A 27,496-nucleotide genomic window follows, 5' to 3' on the forward strand; every position below is an offset into this window, starting at 1 on the left:
ACGGCTCCCGTTTACACTAGAACCCTACCCGGATCTTTCCCGTGTCCTACCCAGGTAAATAGCCGGGTAGGATTCACGGGTCACTTGATCCGGGTTGACCCTTTTCCACTTGCCAAAAACACGGGTAAATGCGCGCCCCCGTGCATTTACCCGTGTTTTTTGAGCTAGTGGAAAAGGGGTATGACTGTCAGTTGCAGTAGAGTTATCTGACGATGTTCTGGTGAGTCTTCTCCCCCTTACCACCTACCCTTAACCCTATACTCCCCTGTAGTTTAACCCCAGCCCTCCCCCTTGTGCCTAATTCTAGCCTCTCACTTGAGCCTAACCCTCCCATCCCGCAGGCTATCAGTAATGTCGACATTCTGACAGTTTACATGGTGGTGCTGACATTAAGGGGGGTATTAAATTGTTTGAAAAGTCGGTTGGGTGTCTATTTTTTCATGTCTATTAGATAGGAAAAAATAGACACCCAACTGACTTTTCAAACAATTGAATACCCCCCTAAGAATGTCGTCCATTTTCATTATGGCACTAATGACTTCTCCCCTTTCTACTTTGTTGAAGTGCACTCAGCGGTCTTGGTGCTGGTGGTACACCTGGAAACCATCATGTTTATGCTTACATCTAACTGGCCCACAGTTACGTCGACGCCCCACTGACCTTTGCCTTCGGTGCAGTGTCCCATTGCAGCCCAGTTACAGTGACAAGCGGAAATGCGGCTGAAATGTGTACGACTATATATCGCCTACAGTTGCATATGGTTGGCTCCGGGAGCGCAAACTTGCAAGTGATGCTCTGCTAATGGGCATGTGTTCAGTGCTGCGTCAGACCCAATAACTGCAGAATACTGGCCTGTCCAGTACGATGTCAGACTATGCTAATGGCTTTATGTATGTTCTCCTCTATAAGACACACCTTGGAGGTGATGCTATGTTAGTGCTATGCAGGAGAGCAATGCTACACAAAGCAGCACAATTATTTACTTCTGAGCTGGGGAAACATTCCTAGTTCTCTGCCAAAGTTTTGTTCTGACTCTGGATCTTCATTTAGTGACACAAACCACAGAAACTCAGTTGTTTGTGAGTTGCGGGTAGGCAAGCCTTTTGGTTCTCTTCTGGCATCATCTGCCGTCCTTGTTTCTCTCTTCCGGCTCCCTCACCTGTGTAAAGTCAGCATTTTGTCATGTTGCACAATACTTCCCTGATTTTGCATTTTGTCTCTTGTTCAGCATGTTGCGCAGTCTTCAGCACGCAGCCATGAGGAAGATGTAAATACGATTACATTTCTGGCACTGACCCCACAGCTGGATGATGGTAAAGGTAAGTTATGTATTATTGCTTACTGTAGGAGAGCTTGGTGCACATCTGCTGCTTGTTAGCTTAGGTCCTGAGTCATATGTGGTCACTATTTCTGCAGTTGAGCTATTATCGGCCAACTGCTCAATGCATCTGAGCCGCAATGCGCACGTCCTGCACATATGCACAATGCAGACCCCCAGCCAGACCATCCTGCATACGCTCACAATGCAGACCCCCAGCCAAACCATCCTGCATACGCTCACAATGCGACCCCCCAGCCAGACCATCCTGCTCATGTGCACAATGCAGAACCCCAGCCAAACCATCCTGCATACGCTCACAATGGAGACCCCCAGCCAGACCATCCTGCATACGCTCACAATGCAGACCCCCAGCCAGACCATCCTGCATACGCTCACAATGGAGACCCCCCAGCCAGACCATCCTGCAAACGCTCACAATGGAGACCCCCCAGCCAGACCATCCTGCATACGCTCACAATGCAGACCCCCCAGCCAGACCATCCTGCTCATGTGCACAATGCAGACCCCCAGCCAGACCATCCTGCATACGCTCACAATGGAGACCCCCCAGCCAGACCATCCTGCATACGCTCACAATGCAGACCCCCAGCCAGACCATCCTGCATACGCTCACAATGCAGACCCCCAGCCAGACCATCCTGCATACGCTCACAATGGAGACCCCCAGCCAGACCATCTGATGCATATTCTACTGTTCTGTCCTACTGTAAATCTGACACATATACTACTGTTCTGTCCTACTGTAAATCTGACACATATACTACTGTTCTATCCTACTGTAAATCTGACACATATACTACTGTTCCGTCCTAGAGTAAATCTGACGCATATACTACTGTTCCATCCTAGAGTAAATCTGACGCATATACTACTGTTCCATCCTAGAGTAAATCTGACACATATACTACTGTTCTGTCCTAGAGTAAATCTGACACATATACTACTGTTCTGTCCTAGAGTAAATCTGACACATATACTACTGTTCTATCCTAGTGTAAATCTGACGCATATACAACTGTTCCATCCTAGAGTAAATCTGACGCATATACTACTGTTCTATCCTAGAGTAAATCTGACACATATACTACTGTTCCATCCTAGAGTAAATCTGACACATATACTACTGTTCCATCCTAGAGTAAATCTGACACATATACTACTGTTCCATCCTAGAGTAAATCTGATGCATATACTACTGTTCTGTCCTAGAGTAAATCTGACACATATACTACTGTTCCATCCTACTGTAAATCTGACGCATATACTACTGTTCCATCCTAGAGTAAATCTGACGCATATACTACTGTTCCATCCTAGAGTAAATCTGACGCATATACTACTGTTCCATCCTAGAGTAAATCTGACACATATACTACTGTTCTGTCCTAGAGTAAATCTGACACATATACTACTGTTCTATCCTAGTGTAAATCTGACGCATATACAACTGTTCTATCCTAGAGTAAATCTGACACATATACTACTGTTCCATCCTAGTGTATATCTGATGCATATACTACTGTTCTGTCCTAGAGTAAATCTGACACATATACTACTGTTCCATCCTAGAGTAAATCTGACACATATACTACTGTTCCATCCTAGAGTAAATCTGACGCATATACTACTGTTCCATCCTAGAGTAAATCTGACACATATACTACTGTTCTGTCCTAGAGTAAATCTGACACATATACTACTGTTCTGTCCTAGAGTAAATCTGACACATATACTACTGTTCTATCCTAGTGTAAATCTGACGCATATACAACTGTTCTATCCTAGAGTAAATCTGACACATATACTACTGTTCCATCCTAGTGTATATCTGATGCATATACTACTGTTCTGTCCTAGAGTAAATCTGACACATATACTACTGTTCCATCCTAGAGTAAATCTGACACATATACTACTGTTCCATCCTAGAGTAAATCTGACGCATATACTACGGTTCCATCCTACTGTAAATCTGACGCATATACAACTGTTCTATCCTAGAGTAAATCTGACGCATATACTACTGTTCCATCCTAGAGTAAATCTGACACATATACTACTGTTCCATCCTAGAGTAAATCTGACGCATATACTACTGTTCCATCCTAGAGTAAATCTGATGCATATACTACGGTTCCATCCTACTGTAAATCTGACACATATACTACTGTTCTATCCTACTGTAAATCTGACACATAGAACAGTAGTATATCCTACTCTAAATCTGACACATATACTACTGTTCCATCCTAGAGTAAATCTGACGCATATACTACTGTTCCATCCTAGAGTAAATCTGACACATATACTACTGTTCTGTCCTAGAGTAAATCTGACACATATACTACTGTTCCATCCTAGAGTAAATCTGACGCATATACTACTGTTCCATCCTAGAGTAAATCTGACACATATACTACTGTTCCATCCTAGAGTAAATCTGACGCATATACTACTGTTCCATCCTAGAGTAAATCTGACGCATATACTACTGTTCCATCCTAGAGTAAATCTGACACATATACTACTGTTCTATCCTAGAGTAAATCTGACACATATACTACTGTTCCATCCTAGAGTAAATCTGACGCATATACTACTGTTCCATCCTAGAGTAAATCTGACACATATACTACTGTTCCATCCTAGAGTAAATCTGACGCATATACTACTGTTCCATCCTAGAGTAAATCTGACGCATATACTACTGTTCTATCCTAGAGTAAATCTGACGCGTATACTACTGTTCCATCCTAGAATAAATCTGATGCATATACTACTGTTCTATCCTAGAGTAAATCTGACGCGTATACTACTGTTCCATCCTAGAGTAAATCTGACGCATATACTACTGTTCCATCCTAGAGTAAATCTGACGCGTATACTACTGTTCCATCCTAGAGTAAATCTGACGCGTATACTACTGTTCCATCCTAGAATAAATCTGATGCATATACTACTGTTCTATCCTAGAGTAAATCTGACGCGTATACTACTGTTCCATCCTAGAGTAAATCTGATGCATATACTACTGTTCTATCCTAGAGTAAATCTGACACATATTCTACTGTTCTGTCCTACTGTAAATCTGACACATATACAACTGTTCCATCCTAGTGTAAATCTGACACATATACTACTGTTCCATCCTAGAGTAAATCTGACGCATATACTACTGTCCCATCCTAGTGTATATCTGACACGTATACTACTGTTCCATCCTAGAGTAAATCTGACGCGTATACTACTGTTCCTAGAGTAAATCTGACGCATATACTATTGTTCTATCCTAGAGTAAATCTGACGCATATACTACTGTTCTATCCTAGTGTAAATCTAACGCATATACTACTGTTCTATCCTAGTGTAAATCTAACGCATATACTACTGTTCTATCCTAGTGTAAATCTAACGCATATACTACTGTTCCATCCTAGAGTAAATCTGACGCGTATACTACTGTTCCTAGAGTAAATCTGACGCATATACTATTGTTCTATCCTAGAGTAAATCTGACGCATATACTACTGTTCTATCCTAGTGTAAATCTAACGCATATACTACTGTTCTATCCTAGTGTAAATCTGACGCATATACTACTGTTCCATCCTACTGTAAATCTGACACTTTCGGAAGACCACTTGTACTACTTTAACTACGCAGTTGACTATCCAACAATTCTTTGCGAGGAATATGAAATATGACAGCAGTTACCTTGTTACAAAGCGGATTACTGAGGCCATAACAACTATGTTGGTGTTATACGTGCGTCCGGTATCCGCCATTAGTGCAGTGGGATTTAGACAGTTGATGGACATATTGTGTCCCCGGTACCAAATCCCGTCTAGATCCTTCTTCACTAGGCAAGCGATTCCCGGGCTGTACAGGGACATTAAGGGTGTGTACACATGGTGAGATATTTTCTTTCGATTTTGACAATATAGTCAAAAACGCAAGAAAAGTTTGCAGATCGCAAGGTGAAAGTCACCTTGCGATCCCGATTCGGTCCCGATGCGCGGTCCCGCCAGGTCGGCATCGCAAGAAAAGATAGACTGTGCAGGCAAGTCGGTGTACTATCTAGTTCATCTCACATGTCAATGACATCTCACATAAGCCAAAATTGTAAGCACACATAGGGGGTAATTCCAAGTTGATCGCAGCAGGAAATTTTTTAGCAGTTGGACAAAACCATGTGCACTGCAGGGGAGGCAGATATAACATTTGCAGTGAGAGTTAGATTTGGGTGGGTTATTTTGTTTCTGTGCAGGGTAAATACTGGCTGCTTTATTTTTACACTGCAAATTAGATTGCAGATTGAACACACCACACCCAAATCTAACTCTCTCTGCAAATGTTATATCTGCCTCCCCTGCAGTGCACATGCTTTTGCCCAATTGCTAACAGAATTCCTGCTGCGATCAACTTGGAATTACCCCCATAGTCCATATCTCAAGAAAAGTTAGTCAAAATCTGTGCTATCTGGGCTCCAGGGAGTTCAAGGGAAATCGCAAGTGAAAATCGGGCATAGCAAGGATCTCACCGTATGTACACACCCTTAGAAAGATGTCCTCAGTGTCCTCAAAAATGCGGTTGTACCCACTGTCCACTTAACCGTGGACAAGTGGAGCAGGGCAAACTAAGGACTACATGACTGTGACAGCCCACAGCAACAACAGCAGTGGCACCAGCAGCAGCATCTCACAAACGCCAACTCGTTCCTAGGAAGGCTACGCTGTGTATCACCAGTTTCCGTAAAAGGCACATCGCTGAGAACCTTTTACAGAAACTGAGGGACATCATCGCACAATGGCTTACCCCACTTAGACTCTCCTGGGGATTTGTGATATCTTACAACGCCACCAATATTGTGCGTGCATTACATCTGGGCAAATTCCAGCATGTCCCATGTTTTGCTCACACAATTAATTTGGTGGTGCTAAATTTTTTGAAAAATGACAGAGGCGTGCAGGAGATGCTGTAGGTGGTCCGAAAAATTGCGGGCTACTTTCGACATTCAGTGACTGCATTCCGAAGACTGGAGCGCCAGCAAACACTCTTGAACCTGCCCTGAAGCAAGAGGTAGTAACGATGTGGAATACAACCCTCTATATGCTTCAGAGGATGGAGGACCAGCAAAAGGCCATTCAAGCCTATACATCCACCTATGACATAGGCAAAGAATGGGGAATGCACCTGATTCAAGCGCAGTAGAGAATGATTTCCATGTTGTGCAAGGTTCTCCAACCCTTCGAACTTGCCACACGTGAAGTCAGTTCTGACACTGCCAGCTTGACTCAGGTCATTCCCCTCATCAGGCTTTTGCAGAAGCAGCTGGAGAAATTGAAGGAGGAGCTAAGACAGAGCGATTCAGCTAAGTATGTGGGACTTGTGGATGGAGCCCTTTATTCGCTTTGCCAGGATTCAAGGGTGGTCAATCTGTTGAAATCAGATCACTACATTTTGGTCACCATGCTCGATCATAGGTTTAAAGCCTACATTGCATCTCTCTTTCCGGCGGAGACAAGTCTGCAGAGGCCTGCTGGTGAGAACATTGTCAGCTCAAGCAGAACGTGACATGTCAACAGCTCCTCCTTCATTTTCTCCTACAACTGGGGCTGCAAGGAATTTTTTTTTTATTTCCTAGCCGACCCGCTGGCTGTGATGCAGGGCAGTCAGGAGCAAGTTTTGACATCTGGTCGGACTGAAGCAGCTGCCAACAATTACTGACACTGTTGAAAGAATGGTGGAGGGTTATATCGGTGACAGCATCCAAGTAAGCATGTCAGACAGTCCGTATGTATACTCGCAGGAATAAATAGGCAATTTGGAGGCCCCAACACAAACTGGCTTTATTTGACCTAGGTTGCCCCCCCCCCCCTTCTCCAGTGTGTACTCCGAAAGAGTGTTTAGTGCAGCTGGTAACCTTGTCAGCGATCGGCGTAGGAGGTTGCTTCTACAAAATGTGAGAAGATGCTGTTCATAAAAATGAATTATAAATTCCTCCGGGAGGACCTTTACCAGCAATTGCCTCCAGAAAGTACACAGGGACCTGTGATGGTGGATTCCAGTGGGGACAAATTAATACTCTGTGAGGATGTAAACACTGAAGGGGGTGATGAATCTGAGGATGAGGACGACATCTTGCCTCTGTAGAGTCCGTTTGTGCAAGGAGAGATTAATTGCTTCTTTTTTGGTGGGGGCCCAAATAAAGCAATCATTTCAGCCACAGTCGTCTGGCAGACCCTGTCGCTGAAATGATTGGTTTGTTAAAGTGTGCATGTCCTGTTTATACAACATAAGGGTGGGTGGGAGGGCCCAAGGACAATTCCATCTTGCACCTCTTTTTCTTCTTTGCATCATGTGCTGTTTGGGGACTAGTTTTTTTGGGTGGTCTTCTAGTTGCCGGCGGCCGGACTCACGGCGCCCACCTTACCAGCGCCGGAATCCCGACCGCCTGCATACCGACAATTCTTCTCCCTCTTGGCCGACAATTCCCTCTTGGGGGTCCACGACCCCCCTGGAGGGAGAATAGATAGGGCGGCGCGTGTAGCGCCTGCAGCGTGGCGAGCGTGTAGCGCCTGCAGCGTGGCTCATTTGCGCTTGCCCAGCTGTCGGTATGCCGGCGGTCGGGATTCCGGCGCCAGTATGCTGGTCGCCGGGACCCCGACCGCCGGCAAACCATACCACACCCATTTTTTCAAGTGCCATCCTGTCTGTAACTGCAGTGCCACTCCTAGATGGGCCAGGTGTTTGTGCAACCCACTTGTGTCACTTAGCTTAGTCATCCAGCGACCTCGGTGCAACCTTTTGGCTTATAAACAATATTGTGAGGTGTTCAGTATAGACTGGAAATTAATGGAAATTAATGTTATTTTGGCTAATAATACTATAGGAACAAATACAATTCTAAATTCTGTGATTTTAGCTGTTTTTATGTTTTTTTTTCAAGAGAATCCAGATTCAAAACCAAAACCTGAACGGGTGGTTTTGGCACAACCAATCCAGATCCAAAACATGAACGGAGATCCAGATCCGAAACCAAAACACAAAAGCCGAAAACTGTCAGGTGCACATCTCTAACACACACACACACACACACACACACACACACACACACACACACACACACACACACACACACACACACACACACACACACACACACACACACACACACACACACACACACACACACACACACCCCCCCCCCCCCCCCCCCCCCTACCTATGTATCTACCCATATATACATACATACACACACACATATATAGATAGATAGATACACACACACACATACAAACGACAAAACGGCGGCACTCCGGTCAAAGATTCCTCAGTAGAACGGGCCTGTTTGCAACGTTTCAGCGTCCTTTATTGATGCTTTTTTCAAGATGTATACATCTTGAAAAAAGCGTCAATAAAGGATGCTGAAACGTTGCAAACAAGCCTGTTCTACTGAGTAATCTTTGACCGGAGTGCCGCCGTTTTGTCGTTTACATGGGGACGCGTCCACGGAGGGCACCCGGTAATATTTGTCTTTATATGTGAACCCGTGGAGTGCCGGATAATGGGTCTTAATTTATATATATATATATATATATATATATATACACACACACACACACACATGTACACACGTACACACATGCACAAAGCACAAATGGTATGTATGGCCAAGCATTATAGTATGAGTGGATTACCTGAATGGGTTAGCCGCAGTTTAAGTAAAACATAACCTCAGGTTTCCAACCTGGGATGAGCAGTGCACATGTCTCCAACTTCTAGCTCACCGGATAAGCATGTAAGCAGATTTTTGTAACGGAGCCAGTCCTGGCCTAATACCAAAATGGTGCGTGCTACTCTCACTGAGGATCTATTCTCCTAACCTGAAATGTACTAGTGAGCAAAGCAGTGGTTTCTCATTTCCTATTTGTGTGTAAGAACCAGATTTCCACTATAGCTGAGGTGATTTTATTGTATCCTTATAAAAATATTAGAACATTTCACACTAGTTCTTTGAAACTTCCAGTGAGTTGACCATAAAAGTGGGATTTATGCGGCTAAATTTGGATGTTGATCGTCCTCCTAAAACAACATTACATACACTTCCTTCCTGCATGAATGGCCTGCAAACAGCATCTTGTCAGTAATAAAGGTGGAAATACACCACATAGTACAGCTGCACACATATTAGCCTATTACGTAGGCTGAGAGTCGGTAGTTTTCGTGAGCACCTCTGTGGGCTGCAAGGGGAAAATGTTCTGTTGCTGGTTGTGATGTGTTGGTCCTGGACATGAGAGATTCAATTCAATCCCTAAGCAGACTATCACCAGAGCATGTACAAAGATATGGAGAAGTGCAAGCTGATGTCATTTCACATGGTAGCCAAGGTTGGTACTGACAGAACCAAGGCACGTTGTCTAACAGATTCCTTCATGTTCATCGGGGACCACTGTAAGGAAGTATGGACTTGCTGCAGGAAGTCTGCAGATCATGGTCCTCAGATCTTGACCCAGGGTATGACAAGCAGGCAAGTATAACTGAGTCAAACGTGGTGCTGAGCCAAGAAACAGAAGAAGAGTCAAACAGGCTGCAGGTTGGTATCCTACCAGACCGCAGTATGAGTAAGGAGAATCCAAAAGCCAAGGCCTGCAACGTTGGAACACAAGCGATGTACAAAATCAGAATACTAAAGAAGAATCCAATAAGCCAGGGTGTGGAACGCAGGCAGACACAGGGGGTCATTCCGAGTTGATCGTAGCTAGCACAGCTACGATCATCTTCCCAGACAGGCAGGGGACGCCCGGCACAGGGCTAGTCCGCCCTGTATGTCAGTCTGCCCCCCGCACAACTACAAAAGCATTGCACGGCGGCGATGCTTTTGTACTTGAAGAGTAACTCCCGGCCAGCGCAGCTCCTGCAGCTGGCCGGGAGCTACTCGTCGCTGCCCCGGGTCGCAGCCGCTGCATCCCCCCCCCCCCCACACACACATACGGTCCGGCCACGCCTGCGTTGGCCAGACTGTGCCCCGAAAACGGCGGCCAAACGCTGCCATGCCGCCACCTCCCTCCCAGCGACAGCCTCTGCCTGTCAATCAGGCAGAGGTGATCGCTAGGTAACGTCTGCCTTCGACTGTCTGGTATGCACCGGCGCACTGCGGCGCCGGTGCATGCGCAGTCCCGGCCCGATCACTGCAAACAATTGCAGCGTGTGATCGGGGCGGAGTGACCCCCTAAGAGACCTATTATTTTGGCACTGAATTGTGCACCGAGTTGCGTTCAAATATGCATTCCTGATTTGACTCAGTGATGTCAGCAGCCAGGTGACCCCCAATAGATAAGAAACCAGAAGTACATTGGGCCTTAATCAGACCTGATTGTAGCTGTGCAAAATTTTGCACGGCTACGATCAGCTACTCAGACATGTGGGGGGACGCCCAGCACAGGGCTAGTCCACCCGGCATGCCTGGCCCTAACCCTCCACACACACACACACAAGTACAAAAGCATTGCACGGCGGCAATGCTTTTGTACTTGACGAGTAGCTCCCTGCCTGCGCAGCTCCTGTGCGCTGGCAGGGAGCTACCCGTCGCTGTCCGGGTAGCTGCGGCTGCGTGTGATGTCACGCAGCCGCTGCGGACTGCCCCCCGCACGGTCCTGGCACGCCTGCGTTGCCCGGACCATGCCCCCAAACGGCGCACGTCAATCAGGCAGAGGCGATCGCTGGGCTGAGATGGCCATCGGTTGTCTGGCATGCGCCGGCGCACTGCAGCGTTGGTGCATGCGCAGTTCAGACCTGATCAGCTGCTGTGCGAAAACGCACAGCAGCGATTAGGTCTGAATTAGGTCCATTGTGCAAAGATAATACGCAGAGCAAGAGCGGGGACAGTGAGAAGAAGAGAGCGCTGGATGCCGGGTCACTGCTGGACACGGTTCCGGTATGAATGGTCGACCATGTTATGGTCGACAGTCATTAGGTCGACCACTATTGGTCGACATTGACATGGTCGACATGGACACATGGTCGACACGTGAAAATGGTCGACACATGAAAGGTCGACATGAGTTTTTTTACTTTTTTGTGTCGTTTTTTGCGTAAAGTGACTGGGAACCCCAATTAGTGCACCGCGTCCCCTCGCATGGCTCGCTTCGCTCGCCATGCTTCGGGCATGGTGCCTTCGCTCCGCTACTGCTTCGCTCGGCACAGTTTACCGTTCCAATCGTAGTCCACGTGGATCGTAAAGTATGGAAAAGTTCCCCAAAAGAAAAAAAGTTAAAAAACGCATGTCGACCTTTTCATGTGTCGACCTTTCATGTGTCGACCATTTTCATGTGTTGACCATGTGTCCATGTCGACCATGTCAATGTCGACCAATAGTGGTCGACCTAATGAATGTCAACCATAACATGGTCGACCATGTGAACGGATACCGCTGGGCACAGGGTCCAACATGTAACGGTACTCCCCTCATAAAGGGTTTGTTGAAACACTTTGAGAAGATGGGCTGCATGACCATCTTGACCCAGCTGTACTCCTTGGGTCCATAACCTATGCAGTCCAAGAGGCATTGTAAGACACCCTTGGAAACATGAGAATCCAGAATTTGATTGACCATGTATTCTTTGTTCCTGTTCTGGAACGGAAGGTGGAGGAGACGCGATTAATGACCAAAGGATTTCATGGATAAATAGGAAATACATTGAGAATGCAGTTACAGCCTAAAGGCTTCCTGATTAACCATTTCAAGAATTGTGAATTATGCAATAAAACAAAAAGCAAATTTCATGGAAGGGATTCGGAAATCAGGATTCCAGGTTGAAAGCCATACTTTATCACTTGGAGCCAGCTGAGAGGCTATACATTTCTTATCAGCAGAGGCCTTATATCAGTACTTCCCAACCTCAGTCCTCAAGATAAACTGACATTCCAGGTTTTAGTGATATCTATGCTTGAGCACAGATGGTTAAATCAAAATAACTAAGGTACTAATGAAGTCACCTGTGCTCAAGTATGGCTTTCTGTAAAATTTGGACTGTGCTTTAAGGTTCATGGTTAGGAACCCTTGTTGGCTGTTTCTGCATGTAGCACACACATACTGGACCATTTTATTTTCACACTGCAATTTAGATTTGAGTTTGGACGCTTCCCTTTCAAATCTTAATCACTGCATATTTTAGCATATTGCAGCCTTTTTTTTTTACCAAGGTGCACAGTAACTTGCTGTGCTTTACTCCCAACTCAGGTGATATATTTTCAAAGTAAAATGTGTCCTATAGCTGACACTGCACGTGTGTGGTAATGGCAAATGCCAGAAGAGCTGATGGGCCGGTCTGGCCACGCAGAGAGACCAAGACTGGCCAAGTAGCTCTGCTGTGCTTCCCAGCTCACAGAAACAGGGGTGAGCTGGGCAGCTCCACCTCCTGGAACTCTGCTCAGCCACCCGACATACAGAGAGACAGGATGTGCCGTGAGGCCAGGCACGCCCCTGTGCGCCGCACCCAGACAGTATTTTGCCAAGGCTGATTCACATCAAATCTGTACTATTGCAAGACTATTACAGCATACTTACCACTCTCCCGTGAGCCTCCACAGAGAAGATTGCATGGCGATCCCTCATCCCACCATTTTCTTTATGACATGGACAGGATTAAGGGGGATAATGTCATAAATTCCGGTTCCACAGGGAAGGGCATTATGATGCAATTCTAATAGAATTGCATAATTTTGGCCCCGCATACACCCATGATTCACCGCATTATGCAGTGAGGGGGAGGGTACTAATGAAAAGAGATGCCTGCCCCCAACAAGGATCAGCTGAACCTCTTCTATGGGATGTAACTTGAATGCGTTTTGGTAAACAGCTTAAATATCAAAAATTGTATCCGTGTCCAAATGGGATCCGGTCTGAAGATCAACACTATCTAGGTTGACAATGTTTAGGTCAACCACTATAGGTCGACAGTCACTAGGTCGACAGGGTTGGAATGTGCTAACATGTAACATGTGCTAGGTTGACAGGTCAAAAGGTCGACATGAGTTTTTCAATTTTTTTTTTCTTTTTTGGAACTTTTTCATACTTAACGATCCACGTGGACTACGATCGGAACGGTAATCTGTGTAATCGAAGCATGGCGAGCGAAGCGAACCATGCGAGGGGACACGGTGCACTAATTGGGGTTCCCGGTCACTCTACGAAGAAAACGACACAAAAAACATCATGTTGACCTTTTGACCTGTCGACCTAGCACATATCGACCTAGAAACCCTGTCGACCTAGTACCTGTCGACCTATAGTGGTCGACCTAAACATTGTTGACCTAGACACTGTCGATCTAATGATCCACACCCGTCCAAATCTATATGGACCTACCTGTAGATGCATTTCGGTCTTCAGGAACATGTCCACTGCTTGTATAACTCAGTCAGTAATAGAGGGCCTAATTCAGAGGTGGGCTCAGTGCCCATGTTAGAGCAGTTGGGCGATTATTTGCCCCTGAATGCCCCTACAGCACATGAATTTCCCTGACTGTATGACTCTATACTCTGTTGAGTACGGGTTCGCTGGCATTAGGAACAGCCAGGAAAAACATCGGCATTCTTGGGTAGTGACTGGGAGGTGGCCTGAAGTGAACTCAAAATAAGGCCTTCTCATGGGCATGTCATGTGTCTGTCGTTGGCGCGTCAATGCAAGCAGCTGCGTACTCGGGTGCAGTAACGCAGCAACAGAGGCCTGGTTTAGCCGCGGTTGAGAAGGAGACACTACGCTTGCCATAGGCTGGTGCAAGTGATAATGATGAGCGATGATGCTCCAATGGTGGCTTATTTACAATCACTGGCAAATTAACACCATCCATGCAGGGTCGGACTACCTGAGGCAGCAGCACACACATATAGCTTAGATTTATAGACTTTTTTCATTGCATATTGAACTGCCCAATCTTCCCCCGGAGGGATACCCGGTGCACAAACCGTCGCAATAGACCTGCCATGAACTGCTTATTCACAGACCAGGATCATCTGTGCTGGCAGAGCCCCGTGCCTCCTTTCTCAATGGAGAATGGAGCCCCCCTCTTTCAGGGTGCCTGCCTAGTGGACTAGCGTGGAATGTCTGCTTTACATCCCCAGCCTGTCCAACCAACACATCCCTCCCCTGGCTTCCACCCTCTGAAGAACCCAAGAGCTTCAAATCAGTGCACAGTAGGTTAGCAATTTGTACAGACTGACTGGTGTATCAAATCAGAGCTACTGTAGGCTTAATGTGTGCAACATCAGGGGTGGGGCTGGAACAGTGGGCGATGCCTCCCTGTTACGGCAGTGTCTGCATATGGGTGAATATATGCATTTAGCTCAGTGCTCGTATTCAGACGCAGTTCTGGCCGTCATGCTCAACACTGCAATCACTTTGGATTTGGATTTTTATATTTTTAAAAAGCATCTAAAATCAGGGCTACAATCAAACTCACGACAGGGGGAATTCAATTGCGGGTGAATACATCCACCTGACACAATCAAAGCGGCAATATAGTAGCTGCACTTTATTGCATTTACTGCAATTTGGCATTCAGCTGGGCAGGCGAAGGGTGCAAGATGCGGTGTCGTTGCCGGCGTTTTAACACCTCAGCAATGGCAATTTGCACACTATGCCTGGAATTGAATTCCCCCTTAAGCTCTGTGGGCTTGGCGTACACCAGCCATTCAGGTTAATTTACCCTACCACCATTTATAAATTCCAGCTTTGGTCTCTACATACTGTATAATGGAGAATATTCAGCACTAAGATTATATTACAGTTTATTATCTCATAGTTTATAGCGTGCTACATTTTGACCTTCTTGTTGCTTTGCTCAGCAGATTCCGCTGTCTTTGAGAAAACATTTCATCCATTGTTTCCAACTCAACTTCCTCCTGAAGACTGTGCTGCTGACCCAGATGCCTTACAAGGTAACCGCCTCCATTTATCAGCCTGATCAGCACCACTCGGTATTTACTAATCTCATGCATATAGAATCTTTAATCCTTATTTGACCCCAGCCAGCAAGACAAATGTATAGAAAATGTATGTCTGAGCGTTACCTCACCTAAAAAATGAAAGAAGCGTAAAGGAAATCCAAAATGCTATGAAACAAAATATGTTTTATCTTTACTTTAGTATTCAAGCTAGGCCAGTGGTTCCCAAACTGGGGTGGGGTGGGGTGGGGTGGAGGGATTGTGAGAATCAGAAGGTGAGAGATTGTGTGAGAGTTCTCCTGTCTTTATATAAAGTGCCAATCGTCTACATGGCAAAACCAGGTTTATTGGGGTCATTCCGAGTTGATAGCACGTAGCAACTTTTTGCTGCTGGTGCGATCAGCCTGGCGCCGCCTATGGGGGAGTGTATTTTAGCATAGCGGGGTTGCGATCGCTTGTGCAGCCCTGCTATGCTAAAAAAGTTTCACGTAAAACAAAACCAGCCCTAGACCTACTTACCCAGTGCGACGGATCCAGCGATGAAGGTCCCAGCTGTGACGTCAGACATCCGCCCTCCAAACGCCTGGACACGCCTGCATTGGACTCACCACGCCTGGAAAACGGTGAGTATCCGCCCTGCAACGCCTCCTGCCTGTCTGTCTTCTTGCGATCGCCGCTGCGGTCACTTTTCTCGCTGGTGGCGTCGCGGCCAGGTGACGATCGCCACCAGGTAACGACGCGCTTGCGCAATGCGTCCGCCGTGCATGCGCATTTCCGACCCGTTCACACCGCAGCGTGCGAACGGGTCGAAATGACCCCCATTGTGCCATGTAAATGATTGACACTTTAAAAAAAATGGAGAATTCTCCGAAAATCTCTCACTTCCTGATTCTCACACCCTAGTACATTCCCCCAGGGTGCCGCTGCGATACTACAGGTTTGTGGTTCAGCACTAAATCACATTTTTTATGGTCAATGTGATAAGCAAAACCAGTGCTGTTTGCTCATAAAATACAGAGAGAAGCGTAATAGCTGAAGGGTGGCAGGTGAGCACAATAATGCACAAATGTAATATGTCTCAATAAGAAACTTTTTGTCTAGGGGTATCAAGAAGAAACAATTGCTGATACTGTAGTGCGCCATGATTGAAGAAAGTTTAGGAACCACTGAGCTAGGCACTGAATTACTCGATGTCCAAAGTAGGGACTCAGGATTCATTTTATCATTAAAAAAAAGAATTCTAGGCAACTTCTGCTGCCAATCGAACCACCTGCGCCCACTTACTGACCCAATCCTGTTGTTCCTCCTACAGATCTTTAACACAGCAATCAGTTTGATCTATTAGCTGATAACTTTTTGGCCTCAATTACCCAATAGGCTAGCACAGTGGTTCTCAAACTCGGTCCTCAGGACCCCACACGGTGCATGTTTTGCAGGTAACCCAGTAGGTGCACAGGTGTATTAATTACTCACTGACACATTTTAAAAGGTCCGCAGGTGGAGCTGATTATTTCACTTGTGATTCTGTGAGGAGACCTGCAAAACATGCACTGTGTGGGGTCCTGAGGACCGAGTTTGAGAACCTGTGGGCTAGCAGATTATTCAGGGTCTCAGTGGTGGAAAGGCCAGCCAACAAGGGTCAGTGCCTGCAACTGGGTACAAATATGGTGGTGCATGTTATGCCCGGCAGTACATATTACGTTTGTCATAACGTTTGGACTGGGTCTAACATTTTTTACCATCTTTGTCGAGACCTGCTCATACTATAAGAGCCTACAAGAGCACCAGTGTCTGTCCCGCTAGATGTATTCTAATCCTTTGCACCAAGGTATCATCTACAGCAGGCATTCCCAACCGCAGTCCTCAAGGCACACCAACAGTGCAGGTTTTAGTGATATCCAGGCTGCAGCACAGATGGTTAAATCAAGATAACTGAGCTACTAAGTAAGTCACCTGTGCTGAAGCCTGGATATCACTGAAACCTGCACTGTTATGCCGCTTTCAGATCGCAAATGCCGGATCCCACCCGGTAAGAGAAACGTGTCCTTACCGGGTGGGATCCGGCATTTGCTCTTCTCTGCTGGCTTACCGACCCGGCAATATACCGGGTCGGTTGCCATAGTAGCGGGGGGTGGAGGCGGCGCTGGGAGATAAGCTCATCTCCTGCGCCGCCTCTCCCTATGCTGTGAATGGGAGCCGTGTCGCATCGGAACGGCTCCCATTCACACTGCACCTGACCCGGTATTCAACCCGGTAATAACCCTTCTTTTTAACCGGGTTGAATTACCGGGTCAGGCGACCCACTAATTCCGCAAAGGAGTTTCACATCGCACACTGACCCATTTCGACGCGGCAATATGCCGTGTCGATACCGGGTTATTTGTGCGATGTGAAAGGGGTATTAGTGTGCCTTGAGGACCGTGGTTGGGAATGTCTGATACACAGCAATGGGGTCTTATCGCCAATCATCAAATATCCACAGCAGGTCTTGTTTTCAGGATTTCTGTCTGCAGAAACAGGTGAGTTCATTTATTTTGCCGTGTCAGTAATTAATCCCAGCTGTTTCTACCCAAATCCTGAATACACGATTTGCTGGGGGTTATTGAGAATTGGCTTGGGAACCACAGATCTATACTGATGTGGTATAAATATATGTATCTCTGTATGCATATATATATTTATAAAGCTGTTGTCTCTGCTTATCCATGAAATTACAAGTGAACCTAGGGGGTAATTCAGACTGGATTGCTGCAGCGGCATCGATTGCAGTCTGAATTCCCTGCGTGTGCACCCCGGGAGCCCATTGAGAAAAGCATCTCAGGGCTACGATCTGTCAATCAGGCAGAGGCGGTCACGGGGCGGGAGGGGGCGTGCTAACCGCATTAGAACGCAGTTGGCGGGGTGCGGTCCAGGCAACGCAGGCATGTCCGGACCGTTGCGGGGGCGGGCAGTGGTGGCTGTGTGATGTCACACGCAGCCGCTGCAACCCAGGGTGCGGCGGGTAGCCGCCTGCAGCGCACAGGACCTGCGCTGTCAGGGAGCTACTCACCTGGTGCAAAAGCATCGCCACCGTGCGATGCTTTTGCACCCGTGGGGGGGGGGGAGAGGGGGGAGCAGAGCCAGACATGTGGGGCGGACTAGCCCTGTGCTGGGCGTCCCCCCGCATGTCTTAGAAACTGATCATAGATGTGCTAAATTTAGCACATCTACGATCAGATCTGAATTACCCCCTTAGTTAGCGCTATAGAAATATGAAGTTGTTTTCTAATAACTTTCATGCTCACAAACCAGAATGAACGCTCCCCAGTTATTGTAAGTCCCTCCACTCCTATTTGGGCTTCAGTTATGCATGAAATGCAGTTCAGATCCTGTGCAGTTATCTGACTGCATATGAGGCTTGAGTGGGACAAGAAGGTTGTTTTCTGAGGCCAGCACAAGTTATGAATGCAAAAACAAGAACAATTGTCAGCGCATATCCTTGCCAGTAAAAGATGTTTGTTCAGGATTTGAAACCATATCTCATATTTATATTGGGCAAGTTACAGTCCAGTATTTTACTGGCAGGTATACGCAGTGTCAGTCAGCCATTGATTATTCCTTCGTATTCAGAGTGCCTCAATATTTGCCATTCAGCTGGTCCCTTAGAAATGTAAGCCAAGCTGAGCATATTTCCGTTTGGCTTTGCTTGTATAATATCTAAACAAAAACAATAGGGGTCTGTGCAATGGGTCAAGGCCCCACTTTGGCCCTGCAAGCTGCTGATTACCTAAGCCTGTATTAGACTAATCTGGGTGATCATTATGAATGAACGCTAAACTGAATGCCGTGGCTGCAGCCTACAGGATTATTACACACAGGGCAGTCAAGAGCCGGGCTGGGCCCAGGTACTTTTAAAGGGGCGTGGCCTAATCACAGGAGGTGTGGTCATGTATCCTTAGAAAAAATACTGGAAAAATAGTATTTTAAGCACCACCGTGGCCACAGTGCAGCCCAGTACACAGCAGCGTGTGCTGGGCTGAGGAGAAGAGCTGCAGCTGCTGCTGTCAGGTAAGGGGGAGCGGGCCTGGGCCCCTACTGGACCCTCTCTGGGTCTCCATTAGACCTAGGCCTGGGTAATTTGTACTCTCCCCCCCCCCTCTCTCAGCACCACTGATTACACATCCACTATGGGTGGGCTTCATGCCACCCCCTTTGGCCACAACGCCTCCTCCTAAAGACAGGAGGAAGGCAACCCCCGCCTCCCTCCCGCAGACACGGTGGCCAGGCATTAGCTATGGAGTAGCCCACTGGGGCTTCTCGGCGCGCCCGCGGCGCAAGCTGAGGGTGGAGGCGAAGAGGTGGTAACAGTGTGCAGTCAGCGGCAGGCGGCAGAACCTAGCCAGCCACCCCACTGACCACTGAATGCTGGTGTCTGAGTAAACATATGGGGGAGCGGTGAACTAAGTGGCATCCATTATAGAGTCGAATCTCTGAGAGAGCAACCATTGCCATTAAAGTGGTGAGATCTACACAGAGCACTGCACCACACTCACCACATACTGTATATTGGCCCTCATTCCGAGTTGATCGATCGCTAGCAGTTTTTAGCAGCCGTGCAAACGCTATGCCGCCGCCGCCCACTGGGAGTGTATTTTAGCTTAGCAGAAGTGCGAATGAAAGGATCGCAGAGCGGCTGCAAAGTTTTTTTGTGTAGTTTCAGAGTAGCTCAAAACCTACTCAGCGCTTGCGATCACTTCAGACTATTCAGTTCCAGATTTGACATCACAAACCCGCCCAGCGTTCGCCCAGCCACGCCTGCGTTTTTCCTGGCACGCCTGCGTTTTTCCGCACACTACCTGAAAACAGTCAGTTGCCACCCAGAAACGCCCCCTTCATGTCAATCACTCTGCGGTCAGCAGTGCGACTGAAAAGCTTCGCTAGACCCTGTGTGAAACTACATCGTTCGTTGTGCCCGTACGTCGCGTGTGCGCATTGTGCCGCATGCGCAGAACTTCTGTTTTTTAGCCTGATCGCTGCGCAGCTAACAAAATGCAGCTAGTGATCAACTCGGAATGACCACCATTGTTTGATCAGTATAGTAGAGGAGGGAGCATACTGTGCTAGACAGCTGCCATGTGAAAGTTCTGGGACAGGCACTACCATATTTCTCACAGCTTTACTGTAATCTGTGTTACCCATAGTGACTGCTGGTATGATATCCCATTTAGTGGGCAAACCATATGTTGTCCTTATACTGCCCAAACTGCCACTGAGGAGGCTCTGACAGAGCCTGCTGGGAAATGGCTATTTATTTAGCTCGATGCTCAATGTGTTAGGAATCCATTTCTTGCACATAGCACTGAAATGTCTCGTTACGGCACTGTGTTTGCTGTCAATAATGTATTTGGAGTCATCTTATTGTCTGTCTTTAGGTAATGTTTCTGGCAGTGAAATAAGTGACTTATTAAATAGCAGCCAAATATCACATCAGAGGACAAAGCAAAGGAATAACAAAGGCAGTAAGAAAGCAGTAAACTTCATTCAAAGGAACATTGAGGTATGTTTTTGTTAAAAGTTTATATCACACAGAGATGTTATGAGTATTGGATGCTTTGGACTTGCAGCTCACTTGAGGTGAATTGCCAATTTTTAAAGTTATTTCTGATTTCCACAATTGCTCCTAATAGTCAAATGTTGCATGTAGGTGGTCATTCCGAGTTGATCGCTAGCAGCATTTGTTCGCAGCGCAGCGATCAGGCTAAAAAATGGCAGTTCTGCGCATGCGTATGCGGCCCAATGAGCACGCGCGACGTACAAGTACAACGACCGATGTAGTTTTACACAGGGTCTAGCGATGCATTTCAGTCGCACTGGCTGCCGCAGAGTGATTGACATGAAGGGGGGCGTTTCTGGGTGGCAACTGTCCGTTTTCAGGGAGTGTTCGGAAAAACGCAGGCGTGCCAGGGAAAACGCAGGCGTGGCTGTCCGAACGCTGGGCGCGTTTGTGACGTCAAATCTGGAACAGAATGGTCTGAAGTGATCGCAAGCGCTGAGTAGGTTTTGAGCTACTCTGAAACTGCACAAAATAAATTTGTAGCCGCTCTGCGGTCCTTTAGTTCGCACTTCTGCTAAGCTAAAATACACTCACAGTGGGCGGCGGCATAGCGTTTGCACGACTGCTAAAAACTGCAAGCGAGCGATCAACTCGGAATGACCACCGTAATCCCTACTCCTACTAACAGAAGAGATCGCATGGGGATTGTCAGTCCACTGCCCGTACCACACTGTCACGTCACAAAGCTTTATACAAATAAACAGCAGCCTCACAACTTGACATAGTGAGTGACAGACAAGGAAAGTTATTTGCCAAAGCTGTTTTGCACAGATAAAACCACATGTCTCAACAGGGCTAAGGGATGAGTCGCATCCTTTATCTTTTTTAAGAAAGTCTTGTTTTATACTTATTTTATTGTCTTATCAACAAGGGACAGCTTTCAGCCAGGAGTCCATGGCAAGATCAGAATTAATGCGTTTTTTTAAAGATTGTGTCAAGGTGGGTACACACTAATAGATATATCTGCAGATCAATTGATCTGCAGATATATCTATGGACGGATCGAACAGTGTGTTAGGCATACACACTGCCCGATCCGTCGGGGACTGACGTCATGTACGCGCCCGCCCAGTTCAGCTGTCAATCACCGCCGGCCGCCGCAGCATGTGTACGGGCGGTCGGCCGACCGCCCCGTACACACACAGCGACGCGCCAATATATCGGTAGATATATTGGCCGTCGGCTGTGCAGCGCGGCCGACGCGATACGTCTGTGAACGACGGAGTTCACAGACGTATCGGCCGTACACACTGGCCGATGGACCCGCGATATATCGGCCGTTCAAGAGAACGGCCGATATATCGACCAGTGTGTACGGGCCTTCAGTTTAAGATAAAATTTCCCATAATGCAATTTGAGTTTCCCTCACATTCAGTTTTTGAACCAAATACCATATGTGTCTTCTATAGAAAAAGGAACAACTCCCTATAATTTGACTTCCCCAGATGAGGTCATTCAGTTCTAGGCAGCATGTTGTAGACATGGCTTGGGGACTGGTCTTTTATTGCTGAAGAAGGTTAATATGTTATTAACATGAACTGTAGACATTTCAGAAATATAGGGGGTCATTCCGAGTTGATCGCTCACCAGCAGTTTTTAGCAGTCGTGCAAACGCATTGTCGCCGCCCACTGGGGAGTGTATTGTCACTTTGCAGAAGTGCGAACGCTTGTGCAGCAGAGCGGCTGCAAAATCTTTTTGTGCAAAACAAGACCAGCCCTGTAGTTACTCTTCGTGTGCGTCGATTCTAACGACAGAGGGACGGCTTTTGACGTCATACACCCGCCCAGCGAACGCCCAGCCACGCCTGTGTTTTTTCTGCCACGCCTGCATTTTTCTAAGCACTCCCTGAAAACGGTCAGATCACACCCAGAAACTCCCACTTCATGTCAATCTTCCTGCGTTCGGCCGTGCGACTGGAATGTTCGTTACACTCTGTGCAAACCCACAATGCTCATTGTATCAGTACGACGCGCCTGCGCATTGCGGTGCATATGCATACGCAGACATGCCGATTTTTAGCCTGATCGCTGACTGCGAACAACGGCAGCTAGCGATCAACTCAGAATGATCCCCATAGTGAGGAAAAAAATGTAATTCCGTACTGTGGGCTCTGGTACCGCCTGCTTGTCAGGAGTGTTTGTGGAGCTGTTCTGTGATTACTAATTTAGGCCGCGGGGAAGCAAATCGTGTTAGTGCTCCTGTTCAATGTGATGTAAAAGGCCTGTTATTGTTGGCAGTGCTTGCATTATCATTCAATTGTAGCCAAGCACTAATGAGATCTGACTGACTGTTTATATTACAGCTAGCCAAAGACGCTGGCTCCCAAGTGCTTCTCATGGATGACGAAAAATTACGACTGGAGCAGCTGCTGGGGGATATTCAGGATGGCTGGAGTGATGATGACGTTACGGTGAGTAAGTCATAGAAACGTAGAAAATATATTTTTTATTTTAGTTAAAAGCCACGTTTACTGGTACTTTGCTATTAAAGGTACTATCTTTTATTGCTGTTTTCTCTAACGTCCTAAGTGGATGCTGGGGACTCCGTCAGGACCATGGGGTTTAGCGGCTCCGCAGGAGACAGGGCACAATAAAAAAAAGCTTTAGGATCAGGTGGTGTGCACTGGCTCCTCCCCCTATGACCCTCCTCCAAGCCTCAGTTAGATTTTTGTGCCCGGCCGAGAAGGGTGCAATCTAGGTGGCTCTCCTGAGCTGCTTAGAATAAAAGTTTAAGTTAGGTTTTTTATTTTCAGTGAGTCCTGCTGGCAACAGGCTCACTGCTACGAGGGACTTAGGGGAGAGAAGTAAACTCACCTGCGTGCAGGATGGATTTGCTTCTTAGGCTACTGGACACCATTAGCTCCAGAGGGAGTCGGAACACAGGTCTCACCCTGGGGTTCGTCCCGGAGCCGTGCCGCCGACCCCCCTTGCAGATGCCGAAGTTGAAGAGGTCCAGAGGTCCAGAAACAGGCGGCAGAAGACTTTCAGTCTTCATAAGGTAGCGCACAGCACTGCAGCTGTGCGCCATTGTTGTCAGCACACTTCATACCAGCGGTCACTGAGGGTGCAGGGCGCTGGGGGGGGCGCCCTGGGCAGCAATGTATTATACCTTTTTTATGGCTAAAATACATCACATATAGCCCTTGAGGCTATATGGATGTATTTAACCCCTGCCAGATCTCACAAACTCCGGGAGAAGAGCCCGCCGTTTTAGGGGGCGGGGCCTATTCTCCTCAGCACACGGCGCCATTTTCCTGCTCAGCTCTGCTGTGAGGAAGGCTCCCAGGCTCTCCCCTGCACTGCACTACAGAAACAGGGTTAAAACAGAGAGGGGGGGCACTTATTTGGCGATATGATTACATATGTGAAAATGCTATAAGGGAAAACACTTGTATAAGGGGTTGTCCCTGTATAATTATAGCGTTTTTGGTGTGTGCTGGCAAACTCTCCCTCTGTCTCCCCAAAGGGCTAGTGGGGTCCTGTCCTCTATCAGAGCATTCCCTGTGTGTGTGCTGTGTGTCGGTACGTGTGTGTCGACATGTAGGAGGACGATGTTGGTGAGGAGGCGGAGCAAATTGCCTGTATTGGTGATGTCACTCTCTAGGGAGTCGACACCGGAATGGATGGCTTATTTAGGAATTACGTGATAATGTCAACACGATGCAAGGTCGGTTGACGACATGAGACGGCCGGCAAACAAATTAGTACCTGTCCAGGCGTCTCAGACACCGTCAGGGGCTTGTAAAAACGCACATTTACCTCAGTTGGTCGACACAGACACGGACACTGACTTCAGTGTCGACGGTGAAGAAACAAACGTATTTTCCTTTAGGGCCACACGTTACATGTTAAGGGCAATGAAGGAGGTGTTACATATTTCTGATACTACAAGTACCACAAATAAGGGTATTATGTAGGGTGGGAATAATCTACTTGTAGTTTTTCCTGAATCAGATAAATTAAAGTGTGTGATGATACGTGGGTTTCCTCCGATAGAAAATTATTGGAGGTATACCTTTTCCCGCCAGAAGTGAGGGCGAGTTGGGAAACACACCTTAGAGTGGATAAGGCGCTCACACGCTTATAAAAACAAGTGGCGTTACCGTCTCCAGATACGGCCGCCCTCAAAGAGCCAGCTGATAGGAAGCTGAAAAATATCCTAAAAAGTATATACACACATACTGGTGTTATACTACGACCAGCAATCGCCTCAGCCTGGATGTGCAGCGCTGGGGGGGCTTGGTCGGATTTCCTGACTGAAAATATTGATACCCTTGACAGGAACAATATTTTATTGACTATAGAGCATTTTAAGGATGCATTTCTATATATGCGAGATGCGCATTCTGGCATCAAGAGTAGATGTGATGTCCATATCTGCCAGACGATGTTTATAGACATGACAGTGGTCAGGTGATGCAGATTCCAGACGGCACATGGAAATATTGCCGTATAAAGGGGCGGTCCATCGGACCTGGTGGCCATGGCAACAGCTGGAAAATCCACTTTTGTTACCCCAAGTCACATCTCAGCAGAAAAGGACACAGTCTTTTCAGTCTCAGTCCTTTCGTACCCATAAAGGCAGGCGGGCAAAAGGCCAGTCATATCTGCCCAGGGTTAGAGGAAAGGGAAGAAGACTGCAGCAGGCAGCCCATTCCCAGGAACAGAAGTCCTCCACAGCTTCTGCCAAGTCCGCAGCATGACGCTGGGGCCATACAAGCGGACTCAGGTGCGGTGGGGGGTCATCTCAAGAGTTTCAGCACGCAGTGGGCTCACTCGCAAGTGGACTCCTGGATCCTACACGTAGTATCCCAGGTGTACATTGGAAATTCGAGACGTCTTCCCCTCACAAGTTCCTGAAGTCTGCTTTACCAACGTCTCCCTCCGACAGGGAGACAGTATTGGGAAAAAAATCACAGGCTGTATTCCCAGCAGGTGATAATCAAAGTACCCCTCCTACAACAAGGGAAGGGGTATTATTCCACACTATATTGTGGTACTGAAGCCAAACGGCTCGGTGAGATCTAAAAGATTTGAACAATTACATACAAGGGTTCAAATCAAGATGGAGTCACTCAGAGCAGTGATAGCGAACCAGGACGATATGGTGTCACTGGATATCAGGGACGCTTACCTACATGTCCAAATTTTGCCCTTCTCACCAAGGGTATCTCAGGTTCGTGGTACAGAACTGTCACTATCAGTTCAGACGCTGCCGTTTGGATTGTCCACGGCACCCCGGGTCTTTACCATGGTAATGGCCGAAAGGATGATTCTTCCTAAAAGAAATATGGACGCTTTCCTGATAAGGGCAAGGTCCAGAGAACAGTTGGCGGTCGGAGTAGCACTATCTCAAGTAGTTCTACGACAGCACGAGTGGATTCTAAATATTCCAAAATCGCAGCTTTTTCCGACGACACGTCTAATGTTCCTAGGAATGATTCTGGACACAGTCCAGAAAAGGATGTTTTCTCCCGGAGAAGAAGGCCAGGGAGTTATCCGAGCTAGTCAGGAACCTCCTAAAACCAGGAAAAGTATCAGTGCATCATTGCACAAGGGTCCTGTGAAAAATGGTGGTTTCTTACAAAGCGATCCCATTCGGTAGATTTCACGCAAGAACCTTTCAGTGGAATCTGCTGGGAAAATGGTCCGGATCGCATCTTCAGATGCATCAGCGGATAACCCTGTCTCCAAGGACAAGGGTGTTTTCTTCTGCGGTGGCTGCAGAGTGCTCATCTATGAAAGGGCCGCAGATTCGACATTCAGGACTGGGTCCTGGTGACCACGGATGCCAGCCTGAGTGGCTGGGGAGCAGTCACACAAGGAAAAAAATTTCCAGGGAGTGTGATCAAGTCTGGAGACTTCTCTCCACATAAATATACTGGAGCTAAGGGCAATTTACAAGGCTCTAAGCTTAGCAAGACCTCTGCTTCAAGGTCAGCCGGTATTGATCCAGTGAGACAACATCACGGCAGTCGCCCACGTAAACAGACAGGGCGGCACATGAAGCAGGAGGGAAATGGCAGAAACTGCAAGGATTCTTCGCTGGGCGAAAAATCATGTGATAACACTCTCAGCAGTGTTAATTCCGGGAGTGGAAAACTGGGAAGCAGACTTCCTCAGCAGGCATAACCTCCACCCGGGAGAGTGGGGACTTCAGCGGGAAGTCTTCCACATGATTGTAAACCGTTGGGAAAAACCAAAGGTGGACATGTTGGCGTCCCGCCTGAACAAAAAACTAGACAAATATTGCGCCAGGTCAAGGGACCCTCAGGCAATAGCGGTGGACGCTCTGGTAACACTGTGGGTGTACCAGTCAGGGTATGTGTTCCCTCCTCTGCATCTCATACCAAAAGTACTGAGAATCATAAGAAGGAGATGAGTAAGAACGATACTCGTGGTTCCGGATGGGTCAAGAAGGACTTGGTACCCGGAACTTCAAGAGATGCTCACGGAAGAACCGTGGCCTCTACCTTTAAGAAAGGACCTGCTCCAGCAGGGGCCTTGTCTGTTCCAAGACTTACCGCGGCTGCGTTTGACGGCATGGCAGTTGAACGCCGGATCCTGAAAGGGCATTCCAGATGAAGTCATCCCTACCCTGGTCGAAGCCAGGA

At 47.3% G+C, this 27,496-nt stretch overlaps 1 protein-coding gene across 10 annotated transcripts in view; it reads left to right on the top strand.

Moving 5' to 3' along the window:
• The window catches only part of FSIP1 (fibrous sheath interacting protein 1), a 77,322-nt gene that overhangs the window by 33,344 nt on the left and 16,482 nt on the right, over positions 1 to 27,496 (top strand). For 7 of the 10 annotated variants that reach the window (XM_063948184.1, XM_063948189.1, XM_063948187.1 and 4 more), the window contains 5 exons: positions 1,229 to 1,319; positions 8,292 to 8,408; positions 15,194 to 15,283; positions 20,701 to 20,825; positions 23,186 to 23,293. In XM_063948184.1, the coding sequence (XP_063804254.1) occupies positions 1,229 to 1,319; positions 8,292 to 8,408; positions 15,194 to 15,283; positions 20,701 to 20,825; positions 23,186 to 23,293 (531 nt within the window). Of the gene's footprint in view, positions 1 to 1,228; positions 1,320 to 8,291; positions 8,409 to 15,190; positions 15,284 to 20,700; positions 20,826 to 23,185; positions 23,294 to 27,496 lie in introns of all 10 variants that reach the window. The other 3 variants (XM_063948185.1, XM_063948191.1, XM_063948186.1) reach the window with 2 other exon arrangements.

Source organism: Pseudophryne corroboree, chromosome 12, assembly GCF_028390025.1.
Source record: "Pseudophryne corroboree isolate aPseCor3 chromosome 12, aPseCor3.hap2, whole genome shotgun sequence".
NCBI classification, from domain to species: Eukaryota; Metazoa; Chordata; class Amphibia; order Anura; family Myobatrachidae; genus Pseudophryne; species Pseudophryne corroboree.